At 46.8% G+C, this 18,264-nt stretch overlaps 1 protein-coding gene across 10 annotated transcripts in view; it reads right to left on the reverse strand.

Annotated features, from left to right (window-relative positions):
- The window catches only part of LOC121546157 (E3 ubiquitin-protein ligase UBR4-like), a 163,596-nt gene that overhangs the window by 46,916 nt on the left and 98,416 nt on the right, over window positions 1-18,264 (reverse strand). For 6 of the 10 annotated variants that reach the window (XM_045209496.1, XM_045209501.1, XM_045209500.1 and 3 more), the window contains 10 exons: window positions 17,994-18,198; window positions 14,371-14,475; window positions 12,652-12,789; window positions 7,711-7,879; window positions 4,102-4,198; window positions 3,799-3,906; window positions 3,405-3,518; window positions 2,139-2,348; window positions 1,178-1,327; window positions 3-230 (listed from right to left, as the gene is read on the reverse strand). In XM_045209496.1, the coding sequence (XP_045065431.1) occupies window positions 3-230; window positions 1,178-1,327; window positions 2,139-2,348; window positions 3,405-3,518; window positions 3,799-3,906; window positions 4,102-4,198; window positions 7,711-7,879; window positions 12,652-12,789; window positions 14,371-14,475; window positions 17,994-18,198 (1,524 nt within the window). The remainder of the gene's footprint in view (window positions 1-2; window positions 231-1,177; window positions 1,328-2,138; window positions 2,349-3,404; window positions 3,519-3,798; window positions 3,907-4,101; window positions 4,199-7,710; window positions 7,880-12,651; window positions 12,790-14,370; window positions 14,476-17,993; window positions 18,199-18,264) is intronic. The other 4 variants (XM_045209505.1, XM_045209504.1, XM_045209503.1 and 1 more) reach the window with 1 other exon arrangement.

Here is an 18,264-nt window from a genome sequence, read left to right on the forward strand (position 1 = left end):
ACCAGACTAATGAGCGTGTCGTACTGCAGGGCGGAGCCTGAGGTTGCCGTGACGATGCCGGCGCGGAGGAAGATACCCTGTTCCTCCAGAAGTTTCTTGATGCCGCGGATGTGAGAGTCCAGCGTGTGCAGGTCCCGGAGCTGACGGTACTTCTCCTTAGAACCACAGATGAACAGGAGCAGCTTCCTGACCTGGCGTCTCACGAAGGGCGTCTGCTGAATCATGAGGTACTATAGGGGAACATAGATGGTAGAGGCGGGGGTTAGGTACTATAGGGGAACATAGATGGTAGAGGCGGGGGTTAGGTACTATAGGGGAACATAGATGGTAGAGGCGGGGGTTAGGTACTATAGGGGAACATAGATGGTAGAGGGGGGTTAGGTACTATAGGGGAACATAGATGGTAGAGGCGGGGGTTAGGTACTATAGGGGAACATAGATGGTAGAGGGGGGTTAGGTACTATAGGGGAACATAGATGGTAGAGGGGGGTTAGGTACTATAGGGGAACATAGATGGTAGAGGGGGGGTTAGGTACTATAGGGGAACACAGATGGTAGAGGCGGGGGTTAGGTACTATAGGGGAACATAGATGGTAGAGGCGGGGGTTAGGTACTATAGGGGAACACAGATGGTAGAGGCGGGGGTTAGGTACTATAGGGGAACATAGATGGTAGAGGGGGGGTTAGGTACTACAGGGGAACATAGATGGTAGAGGCGGGGGTTAGGTACTATAGGGGAACATAGATGGTAGAGGCGGGGGTTAGGTACTATAGGGGAACACAGATGGTAGAGGCGGGGGTTAGGTACTATAGGGGAACATAGATGGTAGAAGGGGGTTAGGTACTATAGGGGAACATAGATGGTAGAGGCGGGGGTTAGGTACTATAGGGGAACATAGATGGTAGAGGGGGGGTTAGGTACTATAGGGGAACATAGATGGTAGAGGCGGGGGTTAGGTACTATAGGGGAACATTGATGGTAGAGGGGGGGGTTAGGTACTATAGGGGAACATAGATGGTAGAAGGGGGGGGTTAGGTACTATAGGGGAACACAGATGGTAGAGGCGGGGGTTAGGTACTATAGGGGAACACAGATGGTAGAGGCGGGGGTTAGACGCGCGAGCGACAGAGACCAGGGAACCATATCAGACTGTTAAGAGGGGGCAGGGTCATGTACCTCAGACAGGAAGTAGAACCAGGAGTGGTCGAAGACGGGAGGCGGGATGCGTGGGTTGGTGTCTGCGATCTTCTTGATCTGATAGGGCAGTCTCAGAACCATCTCAGTCAGCAGCTGGGAGTAGGCCTCAAACACATCACCAGCATGACCCTGAGAGACAGGAGAGAACAGACAGCACATGAAGCAGACAGGAACAGACAGGAACAGACACAGGAACAGACAGGAACAGACACAGGAACAGACAGGAACAGACACAGGAACAGACACAGGAACAGACACAGGAACAGACACAGGAACAGACACAGGAACAGACAGGAACAGACACAGGAACAGACAGGAACAGACACAGGAACAGACACAGGAACAGACACAGGAACAAACACAGGAACAGACACAGGAACAGACACAGGAACACAAACAGACAGGAACAGACACAGGAACAGACACAGGAACAGACACAGGAACAGACACAGGAACAGACACAGGAACAGACACAGGAACAGACACAGGAACACAAACAGACAGGAACAGACACAGGAACAGGAACAGGAACAGACAGGAACACACTGTGTGTGTTTGATAATAATAATAATATGCCATTTAGCAGACGCTTTTATCCAAAGCTACTTACAGTCATGCGTGCATAATTTTTTTTTGTGTATGGGTGGTCCCGGGGTTCGAACCCACTACCTTGGCGTTACAAGCGCCGTGCTCTACCAGCTGAGCTACAGATGGACTACATTGCATTTGGACGGCAGCAGAATCCCTGATCTACCGATCACCTTACATCTCAAATATCTACTCATTATGTGATCAAGATGAGAGATTCTTGCTCCAACTGATCCCCTCACAAATGCTGAAACAAAGTCAGTGCAAAACCAGATCTCCCAAAACCAGTCGGTGGGGCTGCACTCGACAAGATTCCGTTTTTTGGAAATCCGGGTTGGGGGTTTCCTCTTACCTTGACGTACTGCCTCAGGAAGAAGGGGCTCATGTCCGGAGGAGACGAGGAGGTGTGAGGTGTGAGGAGCTGGGAGGCTGCCACAGGCTCCTCCTCTCCCTGCTGGCTCTTCCAGAACTCCAGCAGAGACTTGAGGACGTGGAGACAGTAGTCAACCGCCCCCTGACTGAGCAGGGCTGTGGCCGTGGCGTTGGAGATCAGAGAGGACGACTGGAGAAGAAGAGGGGCAGATGTGATCAGGACAACCACACACTGAACAACAATATAAACACAACGTGCAACATTTTCAAAGATTTTACTGAGTTACAGTTCATATAAGGAATAAATTAGTCAATTGAAATAAATTCATTAGGCCCTAATCTATGGATTTCACATGACTGAGAATACAGATATGCATCTGTTGGTCACAGATACCTTTAAAAAAAAAAAAGTAGGGGCTTTGATCAGAAAACCAGTCAGTATCTGGTGTGACCACCATTTGCCTCATGTAGCATGATCGTTGATCCAGAGCATCCCAAACATGCTCAATGGGTGACATGTCTGGTGAGTATGCAGGCCATGGAAGAACTGGGACATTTTCACCTTCCAGGAATTGTGTACAGATCCTTGCGACATGGGTCCATGCATTATCATGCTGAAACATGAGGTGATGGCGGCGGATGAATGGCACGACAATGGACCTCAGGATATCGTCACGGTATCTCTGCATTCAAATTGCCATCTATAAAATGCAATTGTGTTAGTTGTCCGTAGCTTATGCCTGCCCAGACCATAACCCCACCATGGGGCACTCTGTTCATAGCATTAACATCAGCAAACTGCTCGCCCATAAGACGCCATACACGCTGTCTGTCATCTGCCCGGTACAGTTGAAACCAGGATTCATCCGTGAAGGGCACACTTCTCCAGGGTGCCAGTGGCCATCGAAGGTTAGCATTTGCCCACTGAAGTCGGTTACGACGCCGAACTGCAGTCAGGTCAAGACCCTGGTGAGGACGACGAGCACGCAGATGAGCTTACCTGAGACGGTTTCTGACAGTTTGTGCAGAAATCCTTTAGTTGTGCAAACCGTTTTCTGTCTGTAAAACCCTAATGAAGGCATCACGCTGAAATGTGTCACGTAATAAAGAAGCATTTCTTGAATCTACTTCCATTGTCCTCCATGAGTGGCTGAATATTCTATTCTCTTCAGGTAAACATAGAAAAACAGGAAAAATGGGATATTGGTTTTGGGGGTTAGATATCGAAGGAGAGGAAGGCCCATACCTCAGAGGAGGACTTTGATCCAGACTTGGTTCTGGACATGAAGACAGAGAGCAGTCTCATGATGACCAGATGGACCTCGTTGAGGGGGCTGCGCTCGTTCTTCTTGGACACGTCCTGAAGGAGATACAAAAAGATGGGGGTGAGAGAACGGAACATTTTTTTAAAAAAGGGACACATGCGCCAAGGCTGTGTGTCAATCTGAAAACGTTACTTGCCGTCAACTCCTCTCTTTCTTGTCATTGTTTACCCATTTCCTCTCGTAGCTCATTGGAGGAGGTCGGGACCCTGGAATCTCTCCTCAAATGTGTTTTGAGAGGAATTGTGGAAACAAGGACGTAGCAAGGATTTGACTGCTTCACACACACACACACACACACACACACACGGTAAGTACCTTCTTATGCATGCCCAGCTCGGTGATGAGTAGAGCCAGCAGGTCGTCCAGGGCTCCCTTGTCCTTGTCGTCTTCTCCAGCCAGGTCAGAGGTCAGCATCAGGACCACCTGCAGGAATGAATGAATGAATGAATAAATTAAATCAATGAACATTAATACATCTTCATGTTTTGTGTCGTGACAATTATGACCCTCTCTTACAGGATAATTAGACGCCATATAAAATTCTACTTAAAATGGTACTAGCTGCATACTTCCAGCGACACTAAACATGAATTACATAGTAGGCTACATTGGCCTTACCTGCATGTAGGGGATAGCGTTGACCCCTCCTACACTGTCCAGCTGGGGCAGGTGTTGTAGGAGTCGCTCCAGAAGCATCAGGCGCACCACGTGGAGTCTGGAACAGATGCAGGAAGGGATGTCAGAAAACACTCCAAAACACAACTCTACTTACGACACTATTCCCATAGAGAAAATAGGCGTGGTTCAGATTTATAGATACATTCACTGATATCAGTGAAGCAAACAAAAAAATCACCTTAGCTGCTTCTTCGACGGTGAAAAGTAACGCGAATCGCTCAGTTTCCTAGGAACACCACACTTAAAGGGACAGTGCGAGATTTGGGCAATTAAGCCCTTTTCTACTCATGTCCGTATGTGCAGTTTGAAGGAAGTTGCTGACTAGCGTTAGCGCTAATTGCTAACTTGCGAGCTGTACCTATTGACTACCATTTATTGCACTAATGCTAGTTAGCAATGGCTGGCGAAACCACTATTTAACTTCCTTAAAACTGCACGCGGAGACATAAAAATGGAATCCACGAGTTCAATTGACTATGGGTAAGTATGACAACGTATCGCACTATCCCTTTAAAAATCACTTAAAACTAAAATAAAGCACACTACTTAAATCGCAAGTAAACCTGGTAAATATCTCCCATCTCTCACAAAACACACACACACACACCATGTATCAAACAGTTATTTAAGTTATTTTAAAACCAGGAAAATCTGGAGTCCCCCGCTGATTATAGACCCATAAGTTTAATACATTCTGACAAAATAATAACAAAGCTTATAGTCTTACCAGACTTGATACATGTCAATCAAACAGGGTTTATTAAAAAGACAAACAAATTCAAGAACATGGTTTAGTATAACACAATATGCAAAAAAACAAGATGTAGATTTATCAATAATGGCTGTTGGTGGCGAAAAGGCTTTCGATTGTCTTCAACTGCCTTTTCTATCCAAAACTTTGGAAGCTTTCAACTTTTCAGGTGAAATAATAAATGTAATACAAATAGTGTATAAATGTCCTAAAGAAAAAATATACACAAATATATGAACTAATGAAATTGTTTTAGAAAAGGGGCACAAGACAGGGATGTCCTCTCTCCCCCCTCCTGTTTGCACTTGCAATTGAACCACTAGCAGAAATAATTTGACAGGACACAAACGTAACAAGTGTCAGTATTGGTAAACATGAATATAAACTTATTTGCAGAGGATCTAATGATATACCTGACTAATATGGAAAACTCAATGCCCCCTTTCGCAAATAATATTTTCAGAATACTCCAAAAATCTTATTAAGATGCTTCATAAGTGACAACAAACATTGTCAAGGTGCGGCCGTTTCTCTCTCAGGCTGATACAGAGAGACTCATCCATGCTTTTATTACAAGCAGGCTTGACTACTGTAATGCTCTCCTGTCTGGTCTACCCAAGAAAGGCATTGGTCAACTGCAAAACACCCAGAATGCTGCAGCACGGATACTGACCAAGACCAGAAGGAGAGCACACATTACACCGGTTTTAAGGTCTCTGCACTGGCTGCTAGTGAGTTTTAGAGTTAATTATATTGTTTTTTTTTAAGTCAACCATGATTGTGCACCCCAATACATGTCAGACATGATTTTAAGATATGTACCCAGTAGGTCCCTCAGGTCCTCGGGCACTGGCCTTTTAACTATCCCAAAGCCCTGGACCAAGAGGCATGGAGAGGCAGCCTTTAGTTGCTATGCCCCCAGCCTCTGGAGTAGCCTGCCAGAGAACCTGATGGGGGCAGAAACTGTGGACCTTTTCAGCTCTGCTTTTCCTCAGGTTACTTCTTAGTCATTCCGTTTATATAGTTTTTTAATCCTCTTTACTTTGTTGTGTAGTAAATATTTCATTGTTTTTATATATTTTTTTCCTGTGAAGCACATTGTGTTGCATTCCATGTCTGAAATGTGTTGTATAAATAAAGCTTGATTTGATCAAACGGCAAATAAATAAAGACAACTTTATTCATTACTCAACCATGTGGAAAGCAGATCTAATTAAATGGAATATTCTTCCCATAAATCGTACAGGTAGAATAAATCTCTTTAGAATGGCATGGCTGCCAAAGTTTTCGTATTTATTTTCGGTAATACCAATTACCCCACCAAAGACATTATTTTAAAAAGTATACTCTGTCATAACAGACTTTAATATGGGAAAATAAAACTAGGGATGGAGGTGTGAACATACGGACACTAGGGATGGAGGTGTGAACATACGGACACTAGGGATGGAGGTGTGAACATACGGACACTAGGGATGGAGGTGTGAACATACGGACACTAGGGATGGAGGTGTGAACATACGGGCACTAGGGATGGAGGTGTCAACATACAGACACTAGGGATGGAGGTGTGAACATACGGACACTAGGGATGGAGGTGTGAACATACGGGCACTAGGGATGGAGGTGTGAACATACGGGCACTAGGGATGGAGGTGTGAACATACGGACACTAGGGATGGAGGTGTGAACATACGGACACTAGGGATGGAGGTGTGAACATACGGACACTAGGGATGGAGGTGTGAACATACGGACACTAGGGATGGAGGTGTGAACATACGGGCACTAGGGATGGAGGTGTCAACATACAGACACTAGGGATGGAGGTGTGAACATACGGACACTAGGGATGGAGGTGTGAACATACGGACACTAGGGATGGAGGTGTGAACATACGGGCACTAGGGATGGAGGTGTGAACATACGGGCACTAGGGATGGAGGTGTGAACATACAGACACTAGGGATGGAGGTGTGAACATACGGACACTAGGGATGGAGGTGTCAACATACGGGCACTAGGGATGGAGGTGTGAACATACAGGCACTAGGGATGGAGGTGTGAACATACGGACACTAGGGATGGAGGTGTGAACATACGGACACTAGGGATGGAGGTGTGAACATACGGACACTAGGGATGGAGGTGTGAACATACGGACACTAGGGATGGAGGTGTGAACATACGGACACTAGGGATGGAGGTGTGAACATACGGACACTAGGGATGGAGGTGTCAACATAAGGGCACTAGGGATGGAGGTGTGAACATACGGGCACTAGGGATGGAGGTGTCAACATAAGGGCACTAGGGATGGAGGTGTGAACATACGGACACTAGGGATGGAGGTGTGAGCATACGGACACTAGGGATGGAGGTGTGAGCAGGCGGGTCTGGGAAGGAGGTGTGAGCAGGCAGGTCTGGGAAGGAGGTGTGAGCAGGCGGGTCTGGGAAGGAGGTGTGAGCAGGCAGGTCTGGGAAGGAGGTGTGAGCAGGCGGGTCTGGGAAGGAGGTGTGAGCAGGCGGGTCTGGGAAGGAGGTGTGAGCAGGCGGGTCTGGGCAGATGAGATGTAGTCCTTGTTTGTGTGTGTGTGTGTGTCTAAGTTGTTGTATAAGTTCGTTTTCATAATGTAAAATACAAATAAATAAAAGCCTAAATAAAATATATATAATCCCTTTAAAAATGGGGAAACTCCATATGAATACAAACTAGACTAAAACCACCACTGAACCCTGCTACTGTGTGATGTCACGCTTTCTGTTTTTTATGTGTTTTTTTTTGTGTGGTTTCTGACCTGTTGCTGGTGTGGACGTCCCCCTCGGTCTCTCCGTCTCCGTCCGATCCGTCACACTCCTGCTGGGCTGTGTTGGTGCTGATGGCCCCTGTGCTGGAGCTCACACTGCCTGGTCCTGCTGGGTGGCCCTCCACTGCTGTGTCCCCGTACGCACTGCTGCGGCCTGACACTAGGGGGAGACAGAGTGAACAGGAGGAAATGGTGTTACCACGCATCTGATATCACACAAATATCCACCAGGTCTAGGTGGGAAATGAGGAGGAATGGACCTACAGTACGCCTATAGAAAGTCTACACCCCCTTCAACTTTATTCTAAATGTTTTGTGTCAGTGCTACAGAGTTTTCCCCCCCACTGATCTACACACACCATACTCCACACTTTTAAAGGGGGAAAATATACATATAAACGCAACATATAAAGTGTTGGTCCCATGTTTCATGAACTGAAATAAAAGACGCCAGAATTTTTACATATGCACAAAAAAACGTATTTCTCAAATTTTGTGCACAAATCTGTTTACATCCCTGTGAACATTTCTCCTTTGCCAAGATAATCCCATCCAACTGAAAGGTGTGGCATGTCAAGAACCTGATTAAACAGCATAATCATTACACAGGTGCACCTTGTGCAGGGGACAATAAAAGGCCACTCTAAAATGTGCAGTTTTGTCACACAATGCCACAGATGTCTCAAGTTTTAAGGGAATGTGCAATTGGCATGCTGACTGCAGGAACGTCCACCAGAGCTGTTGGCAGAGAAATTAATGTACTTTTCTACCATAAGCCCCCTCCAACGTAGTTTTAGAGAATTTGGCAGTACGTCCAACCAGCCTCACACCACGTGTAACCACGCCAGCCCAGGACCTCCACGTCCGGCTTCTTCACCTGTGGGATCGTCTAAAACCAGCCACCCGGACAGCATTCGGAAATGGATTAAATAAATAAAAAATCCTCAATCAATCTACACACAACACCTCATAATGACAAAGCGAAAACAGGTTTTTAGATTTCTTTGTAAATTTATAAAAAATAAACAGAAATGCCTTATTTACATAAGTAATCAGACCTTTTGCTATGAGACTCGAAATTGAGCTCAGGTGCATCCGGTTTCCATTGATCATCCTTGAGATGTTTCTACAACTTGATTGGAGTCTGTGGTAAATTCAATTGATTGGACATGATTTGGAAAGGCACACACCTGTTTTATATAAGGTCCCACAGTTGACATGTCATAGCAAAAACCAAGCCATGAGGTCGAAGGAATTGTCCGTAGAGCTCAGAGACAGGATTGTGTCGAGGGACAGATCTGGGGAAGGGTACCAAAACATTTCTGCAGCATTGAAGGTCCCCAAGAACACAGTGGCCTCCATCATTCTTAAATGGAAGAAGTTTGGATCCACCAAGACTCTTCCTAGAGCTGGCCGCCCGGCCAAACTGAACAATCGTGGGAGGAGAAGGGCCTTGGTCAGGGAGGTGACCAAGAACCCAATGGTCACTCTGACAGAGCTCCAGAGTTCGTCTGTGGAGATGGGAGAACCTTCCAGAAGGACAACCATCTCTGCAGCACTCCACCAATAAGGCCTTTATGGTAGAGGCAGACGGAAGCCTCTCCTCAGTAAAAGGCACATGACAGCCCGCTTGGAGTTTGCCAAAAGGCACCTAAAGGACTCTCAGACCATGAGAAACAAGATCCTGGTCTGATGAAACCAAGATTGAACTCTTTGGCCTGAATGCCAAGCGTCACGTCTGGAGGAAACCTGGCACCATCCCTACGGTGAAGCATGGTGGTGGCAGCATCATACTGTGGGGATGTTTTTCAGCGGCAGGGACTGGGAGACTAGTCAGGATCGAGGGAAAAATGTACGGAGCAAGGTACAGAAATAACCTTGATGAAAACCTGCTCCAGAGCGCTCAGGACCTCAGACGAAGGTTCACCTTCCAACAGGATAACGACCCTAAGCTAACAGCCAAGACAACGCAGGAGTGGCTTCGGGACAAGTCTCTGAATGTCCTTGAGTGACCCAGCCAGAGCCCGGACTTGAACCCGATCGAACATCTCTGGAGAGGCCTGAAAATAGCTGTACAGGAACACTCCCCATCCAACCTGACAGAGCTTGAGAGGATCTGCAGAGAAGAATGGGAGAAACTCCCCAAATACAGGTGTGCGAAGCTGGCAAAAGGTGCTTCAACAAAGTACTGAGTAAAGGGTCTGAATGCTTGTAAATGTGACATTTCAGTTTTGTATTTGTAATACATTTGCAAAAAAATATTTTGTCATTATGGGGTATTGTGTGTAAATTGTTGAGGGGAAAAAAAAACATTTAATCAATTATAGAATAAGGTTGTAACGTAACAAAATGTGGAAAAAGTCAAGGGGTCTGAATACTTTCCGAACGCAGTGTATATAAAAAATACAACACTGAAATATCATAATTGGATAAGTCTCCACCCTTTGAGTTAATACTTGGTGGAAGCCCATTTGGCAGTAATTACAGCTGTGAGTCTGTTGTGATAAGTCTCTACCAACGTTTCACACTTAGATACGGCAATATTTGACCATTCTTCTTTACAAAACTCTTCAAGCTCTCAAGGTCCTTGGGGAGCGTTGATGGACAACAATCTTCAAGTCATGCCACATTTTTATTGGATTTAGGTCGGGGCTTTGACTGGGCCACTCCACTGTAGCTTTGGCTGTGTGCTTCGGGTCGTTGTCATGCTGAAAGTCGATCTTCCATCCCAGTTTCAGTTTTCTTTCAGAGGGCAGCAGGTTTTCCGCAAGGACATTTCAGTACATTGCTCCATTCATTTTCCCTTCTATCCTGATAAAGTGCCCCAGCCCCTGACGATGAAAAACATCCTCATAACATGATGCTGCCACCACCATGCTTCACAGTAGGGATGGTGATGCTGCCACCACCATGCTTCACAGTAGGGATGGTGTTTCTGCCACCACCATGCTTCACAGTAGGGATGGTGATGCTGCCACCACCATGCTTCACAGTAGGGATGGTGATGCTGCCACCACCATGCTTCACAGTAGGGATGGTGTTTCTGCCACCACCATGCTTCACAGTAGGGATGGTGTTTCTGCCACCACCATGCTTCACAGTAGGGATGGTGTTCTTTGGGTGATGTGCCGTGTTGGGTTTGCACCAAACGTAACGGCCTAGCATTTAGGCCCAAAAGTTCAATTTCTGTTTCATCTGACCACAAAACTTTTTGCCACATGGCTGCAGAATCTCTCAGAGTGTTTATTTGCATGCTTCAAACAGGATTCAATGTGGGCTTTCTGGAGTAATGGCTTCCTTCTGGCCACCCTACCATACATGCCAGATTTGTGGAGCGCTTGGTATATTGTCGTCACATGCACACAGTCTCCTACTTGCTCGGTCATCCAGTTTGAAGGGACGGCCTGATCTAGGCAGTCTCCTGGTGGTGCCATACACCTTCCACTTCTTAATCCCCTAGAGTCCATGTCCGCGCCCCAACGGAAATCCAATTAACATAATAAATACATTCTCATAGAAACGTTTAAGAGATTATTATTTTTTTGCATGCGCTGGCACCTCAATCCACCGCATCCACCGATTGTGGCCTTCTGCATCTGCAGAGCTACAGCTGTGTTTGTCAGACCAGGAGACATCCTGAAAATGGGGGACTCGTCCGAAGTCGGTACCGCCGATCTGCCAACTTCTGTCTTTAGCGTCCGAACAGTTTGGACTACATACTAATATGACCCCTCTATGGAAAGGTGAGACGCTCACGAACATCTTGGCTATTTTGCTGTAGGACGCCCACAAGCCTCACAAGACTCGTCTGAGGATAGCCCGGTACCAGTTTAAAAAAAGTAATGTTTCGTATACTCAGTGTATACTACCATTAAGAACACCTGCTCTTTCCATGACAGACTGACCAGGTGAATCCAGGTGAAAGCTATGATCCCTTATTGATGTCACCTGTTAAATCCACTTCAAATCAGTGTAGATGAAGGGGAGGAGACAGGTTAAAGAAGGATTTTCAAGCCATGAGACAATTGAGACATGGATTGTGTGTGTGCCATGCAGAGGGTGAATGGGCAAGACAAAAGATTTAAGTGCCTTTGAACGGGGTATGGTAGTAGGTGCCAGGAACACCGGTTTGTGTCAACAACTGCAACGCTGCTGGGTTTTCCACGCTCAACAGTTTACCGTGTGTATCAACAAAGGACATCCAGCCAACTTCACACAACTGTCTGAAGCATTGGAGTCAACATGGGCCAGCATCCCTGTGGAACGCTTGACACCTTCTAGAGTCCATGCCCCGACAAATTGAGGCTGATCTGAAGGGGTATGGAGGTACTTCAGTGCCCAAAAGTAGTTTAGTGCCCAAAAAAGGGGTTGAATATGGGTTCAAAATATAAATATATATATAAATTATTTCCTGACCTTTCTTGTATCGCTCAGATATAGGACAAACACTTAAAACCAAACTTATTTTTTTGAGTATCTGTTTTTATTCAATGCGTTTCTATGGGCTAATAGCAGTAAGGCCAAATTCAATGTTTCATCAAATTTTTAATACCTTCATTGGGTCCTAAAATAAAAAATCAAATAGCCAAATGATCCTTGGTATGACCATCTTATAACAATTCCATATGTTAGCTTAGTAGAACCCTGGTATGTGATTTTTAAGGTGATTGGTTACACCTGAGCTAATGTAGGATTGCTATTAACTATTTTAATGCATTTAATTCCAGGCGATAAGGCAACAAAAGGTGAACATTTCGAATTGGATCCCTGCGCCGACTAGGTGAAAAAGAGCGTCTGCTAAATGACTAAAATGTAAATGTATAGCGGTCACCATATTGCTTGAACCTACAGTATACGATGCATTCAGAAGTGTCAAGTAGTTTAGTGTTTAGAAGCTAGAGGTCAATACAGAACCAGTCTACTTCTACTCACCACTGTGTTCTCCTGCCACTGAGTCGATGGCCGAGCCCCCGCTCTCAGATCCCACGCTGCCCCCGTGCTCGGCCGGAGAGGTGCGTAGCGTAGAACCGTCCGTGGCGGCCGTGCTGCCCTCGTCATCTGATGCTGGGGCTGGAAGCATAACCACAGCTGTTACAGGAGAAACACCCTCCCTCCTCTAGAAGCATAACCACCGCTGTTACAGGAGAAACACCCTCCCTCCTCTAGAAGCATAACCACAGCTGTTACAGGAGAAACACCCTCCCTCCTCTAGAAACATAACCACAGCTGTTACAGGAGAAACACCCTCCCTCCTCTAGAAACATAACTACAGCTGTTACAGGAGAAACACCCTCCCTCCTCTAGAAACATAACCACAGCTGTTATAGGAGAAACACCCTCCCTCCTCTAGAAACATAACTACAGCTGTTACAGGAGAAACACCCTCCCTCCTCTAGAAACATAACCACAGCTGTTACAGGAGAAACACCCTCCCTCCTCTAGAAGCATAACCACAGCTGTTACAGGAGAAACACCCTCCCTCCTCTAGAAGCATAACCACAGCTGTTATAGGAGAAACACCCTCCCTCCTCTAGAAGCATAACCACAGCTGTTACAGGAGAAACACCCTCCCTCCTCTAGAAACATAACTACAGCTGTTATAGGAGAAACACCCTCCCTCCTCTAGAAACATAACTACAACTGTTACAGGAGAAACACCATCCCTCCTCTAGAAACATAACCACAGCTGTTACAGGAGAAACACCCTCCCTCCTCTAGAAACATAACTACAGCTGTTATAGGAGAAACACCCTCCCTCCTCTAGAAACATAACTACAACTGTTACAGGAGAAACACCATCCCTCCTCTAGAAACATAACCACAGCTGTTACAGGAGAAACACCCTCCCTCCTCTAGAAACATAACTATAGCTGTTACAGGAGAAACACCCTCCCTCCTCTAGAAACATAACCACAGCTGTTACAGGAGAAACACCCTCCCTCCTCTAGAAGCATAACCACAGCTGTTACAGGAGAAACACCCTCCCTCCTCTAGAAACATAACTACAGCTGTTACAGGAGAAACACCCTCCCTCCTCTAGAAACATAACCACAGCTGTTACAGGAGAAACACCCTCCCTCCTCTAGAAACATAACTACAGCTGTTACAGGAGAAACACCCTCCCTCCTCTAGAAGCATAACCACAGCTGTTACAGGAGAAACACCCTCCCTCCTCTAGAAACATAACCACAGCTGTTACAGGAGAAACACCCTCCCTCCTCTAGAAACATAACTACAGCTGTTATAGGAGAAACACCCTCCCTCCTCTAGAAACATAACTACAGCTGTTACAGGAGAAACACCCTCCCTCCTCTAGAAACATAACTACAGCTGTTACAGGAGAAACACCCTCCCTCCTCTAGAAGCATAACCACAGCTGTTACAGGAGAAACACCCTCCCTCCTCTAGAAACATAACCACAGCTGTTACAGGAGAAACACCCTCCCTCCTCTAGAAGCATAACCACAGCTGTTACAGGAGAAACACCCTCCCTCCTCTAGGCGTGTGTGTAAAGGGCTTCATTACCTGACAGAGTGGTGTCAGACAGGGTGGTAGTGTGTAATGTGTAGTGGTGTGTGTAGTGGTGTGTGTGTAGTGTGTAGTGGTGTGTGTGTAGTGTGCAGTGGTCTGTGTGTAGATGGGCTTCATTACCTGATGCGGTGGTGTCAGACAGGGTGCCTGCGTCCAGTGAGGAGGAGCTGGGAGCCTGGCCCGACAGACCCAGAGACTGGAGACCCAGGGCACTGCTGCTGGAGCCTGGGACAACATACAATAACACCACAACATCATTATCAACACACCTAAACCTCCACACAAACACAGTTCACTGCTACAGAGCCTGGCCTGACAGACACAGAGACTGGAGACCCAGGGCACTGCTGCTGGAACAACATCCTGCTGCTGGAACAACATCCTGCTGCTGGAACAACATCCTGCTGCTGGAACAACATCAACATCCTGCTGCTGGAACAACATCAACATCAACATCCTGCTGCTGGAACAACATCAACATCCTGCTGCTGGAACATCAACACCCTGCTGCTGGAACAACATCAACATCCTGCTGCTGGAACATCAACACCCTGCTGCTGGAACAACATCAACATCCTGCTGCTGGAACATCAACATCCTGCTGCTGGAACAACATCAACATCCTGCTGCTGGAACAACATCAACACACTGCTGCTGGAACATCCTGCTGCTGGAACAACATCAACACCCTGCTGCTGGAACAACATCAACATCCTGCTGCTGGAACAACATCAACATCCTGCTGCTGGAACAACATCAACATCCTGCTGCTGGAACAACATCAACATCCTGCTGCTGGAACAACATCAACATCCTGCTGCTGGAACAACATCAACATCCTGCTGCTGGAACAACATCAACACCCTGCTGCTGGAACAACATCAACATCCTGCTGCTGGAACAACAACACCCTGCTGCTGGAACAACATCAACATCCTGCTGCTGGAACATCAACATCCTGCTGCTGGAACAACATCAACATCCTGCTGCTGGAACAACATCAACATCAACATCCTGCTGCTGGAACAACATCAACATCCTGCTGCTGGAACAACATCAACATCAACATCCTGCTGCTGGAACAACATCAACATCCTGCTGCTGGAACAACATCAACATCCTGCTGCTGGAACAACATCAACATCAACATCCTGCTGCTGGAACAACATCAACATCCTGCTGCTGGAACAACATCAACATCAACATCCTGCTGCTGGAACAACATCAACATCCTGCTGCTGGAACAACATCAACATCAACATCCTGCTGCTGGAACAACAACATCCTGCTGCTGGAACATCAACACCCTGCTGCTGGAACAACATCAACATCCTGCTGCTGGAACATCAACACCCTGCTGCTGGAACAACATCAACATCCTGCTGCTGGAACATCAACATCCTGCTGCTGGAACAACATCAACATCCTGCTGCTGGAACAACATCAACACACTGCTGCTGGAACATCCTGCTGCTGGAACAACATCAACACCCTGCTGCTGGAACAACATCAACATCCTGCTGCTGGAACAACATCAACATCCTGCTGCTGGAACAACATCAACATCCTGCTGCTGGAACAACATCAACACCCTGCTGCTGGAACAACATCAACACCCTGCTGCTGGAACAACATCAACATCCTGCTGCTGGAACAACATCAACACACTGCTGCTGGAACAACATCCTGCTGCTGGAACAACATCAACACACTGCTGCTGGAACAACATCAACACACTGCTGCTGGAACATCCTGCTGCTGGAACAACATCAACATCCTGCTGCTGGAACAACATCAACATCCTGCTGCTGGAACAACATCAACACCCTGCTGCTGGAACAACATCAACATCCTGCTGCTGGAACAACACCAACCCACTGCTGCTGGAACAACACACTGCTGCTGGAACAACATCAACATCCTGCTGCTGGAACAACATCAACATCCTGCTGCTGGAACAACACCAACCCACTGCTGCTGGAACAACATCCTGCTGCTGGAACAACATCAACATCCTGCTGCTGGAACAACATCAACACACTGCTGCTGGAACAACATCAACATCCTGCTGCTGGAACAACATCAACACCCTGCTGCTGGAACAACATCAACATCCTGCTGCTGGAACAACATCAACACACTGCTGCTGGAACAACATCAACATCCTGCTGCTGGAACAACATCAACACCCTGCTGCTGGAACAACATCAACATCCTGCTGCTGGAACAACATCAACATCCTGCTGCTGGAACAACATCAACACACTGCTGCTGGAACAACATCAACATCAACATCCTGCTGCTGGAACAACATCAACATCCTGCTGCTGGAACAACATCAACATCCTGCTGCTGGAACAACATCAACATCCTGCTGCTGGAACAACATCAACATCCTGCTGCTGGAACAACATCAACACACTGCTGCTGGAACAACATCAACATCAACATCCTGCTGCTGGAACAACATCAACACCCTGCTGCTGGAACAACATCAACATCCTGCTGCTGGAACAACATCAACATCCTGCTGCTGGAACAACATCAACATCCTGCTGCTGGAACAACATCAACACCCTGCTGCTGGAACAACATCAACACCCTGCTGCTGGAACAACATCAACACCCTGCTGCTGGAACAACATCAACACCCTGCTGCTGGAACAACATCAACATCCTGCTGCTGGAACAACATCAACATCCTGCTGCTGGAACAACATCAACACACTGCTGCTGGAACAACATCAACATCCTGCTGCTGGAACAACATCAACATCCTGCTGCTGGAACAACATCAACATCCTGCTGCTGGAACAACATCAACACACTGCTGCTGGAACAACATCAACACCCTGCTGCTGGAACAACATCAACACCCTGCTGCTGGAACAACATCAACATCCTGCTGCTGGAACAACATCAACATCCTGCTGCTGGAACAACATCAACACACTGCTGCTGGAACAACATCAACATCCTGCTGCTGGAACAACATCAACACACTGCTGCTGGAACAACATCAACATCCTGCTGCTGGAACAACATCAACACACTGCTGCTGGAACAACATCAACATCAACATCCTGCTGCTGGAACAACATCAACACCCTGCTGCTGGAACAACATCAACACCCTGCTGCTGGAACAACATCAACACCCTGCTGCTGGAACAACATCAACACACTGCTGCTGGAACAACATCAACACCCTGCTGCTGGAACAACATCAACATCCTGCTGCTGGAACAACATCAACATCCTGCTGCTGGAACAACATCAACACACTGCTGCTGGAACAACATCAACACCCTGCTGCTGGAACAACATCCTGCTGCTGGAACAACATCCTGCTGCTGGAACAACATCAACATCCTGCTGCTGGAACAACATCAACATCCTGCTGCTGGAACAACATCAACACACTGCTGCTGGAACAACATCAACATCCTGCTGCTGGAACAACAACACAAACACATGGACCTATCAAAGTACTGCCTGTAACAACATAGCCACAACTGATCAACATCAACACACCGTCGATCCCGACGGTAATGCTAGCATTAGCCAAATATGCTAACATGTCACAACCATACAGAAAACAATACATTGTCTTTGTTGATGAACTATCTTCAGGTAACCTTTTATCAGCCAAAATATTAATTTGGAAAACCAGATTGAGTACAACAAAAATGATTATCTGGAGTATTGATGTTAATATGAATATTAAAAGTGAATGACTCTCACGGTGGTGTGGTCTTAGTGAGTATTGACCTTGCTGCTCCTGCTGGAGACTCAGTGCGATGACCAGCTCCACCATGGTCTCGTCGTCTGCGTCTGGGGGGATGTCCAGCATGGGGGGGAAGCCCTCGGCGCCGGCCAGCAGAGCCTCCAGGGGAGACGGGTTCCTATTGTTTCCATTCTCCACCGTGTCCAGAACCATCGACCCAGACTGGAGAGACAGACAGACAATAAGCAAACTGGGTCAATATTTTTGTCCATGAAAATGACATTTAGA

The sequence above is a fragment of the Coregonus clupeaformis genome, chromosome 30 (assembly GCF_020615455.1).
Source record: "Coregonus clupeaformis isolate EN_2021a chromosome 30, ASM2061545v1, whole genome shotgun sequence".
NCBI lineage: Eukaryota > Metazoa > Chordata > Actinopteri > Salmoniformes > Salmonidae > Coregonus > Coregonus clupeaformis.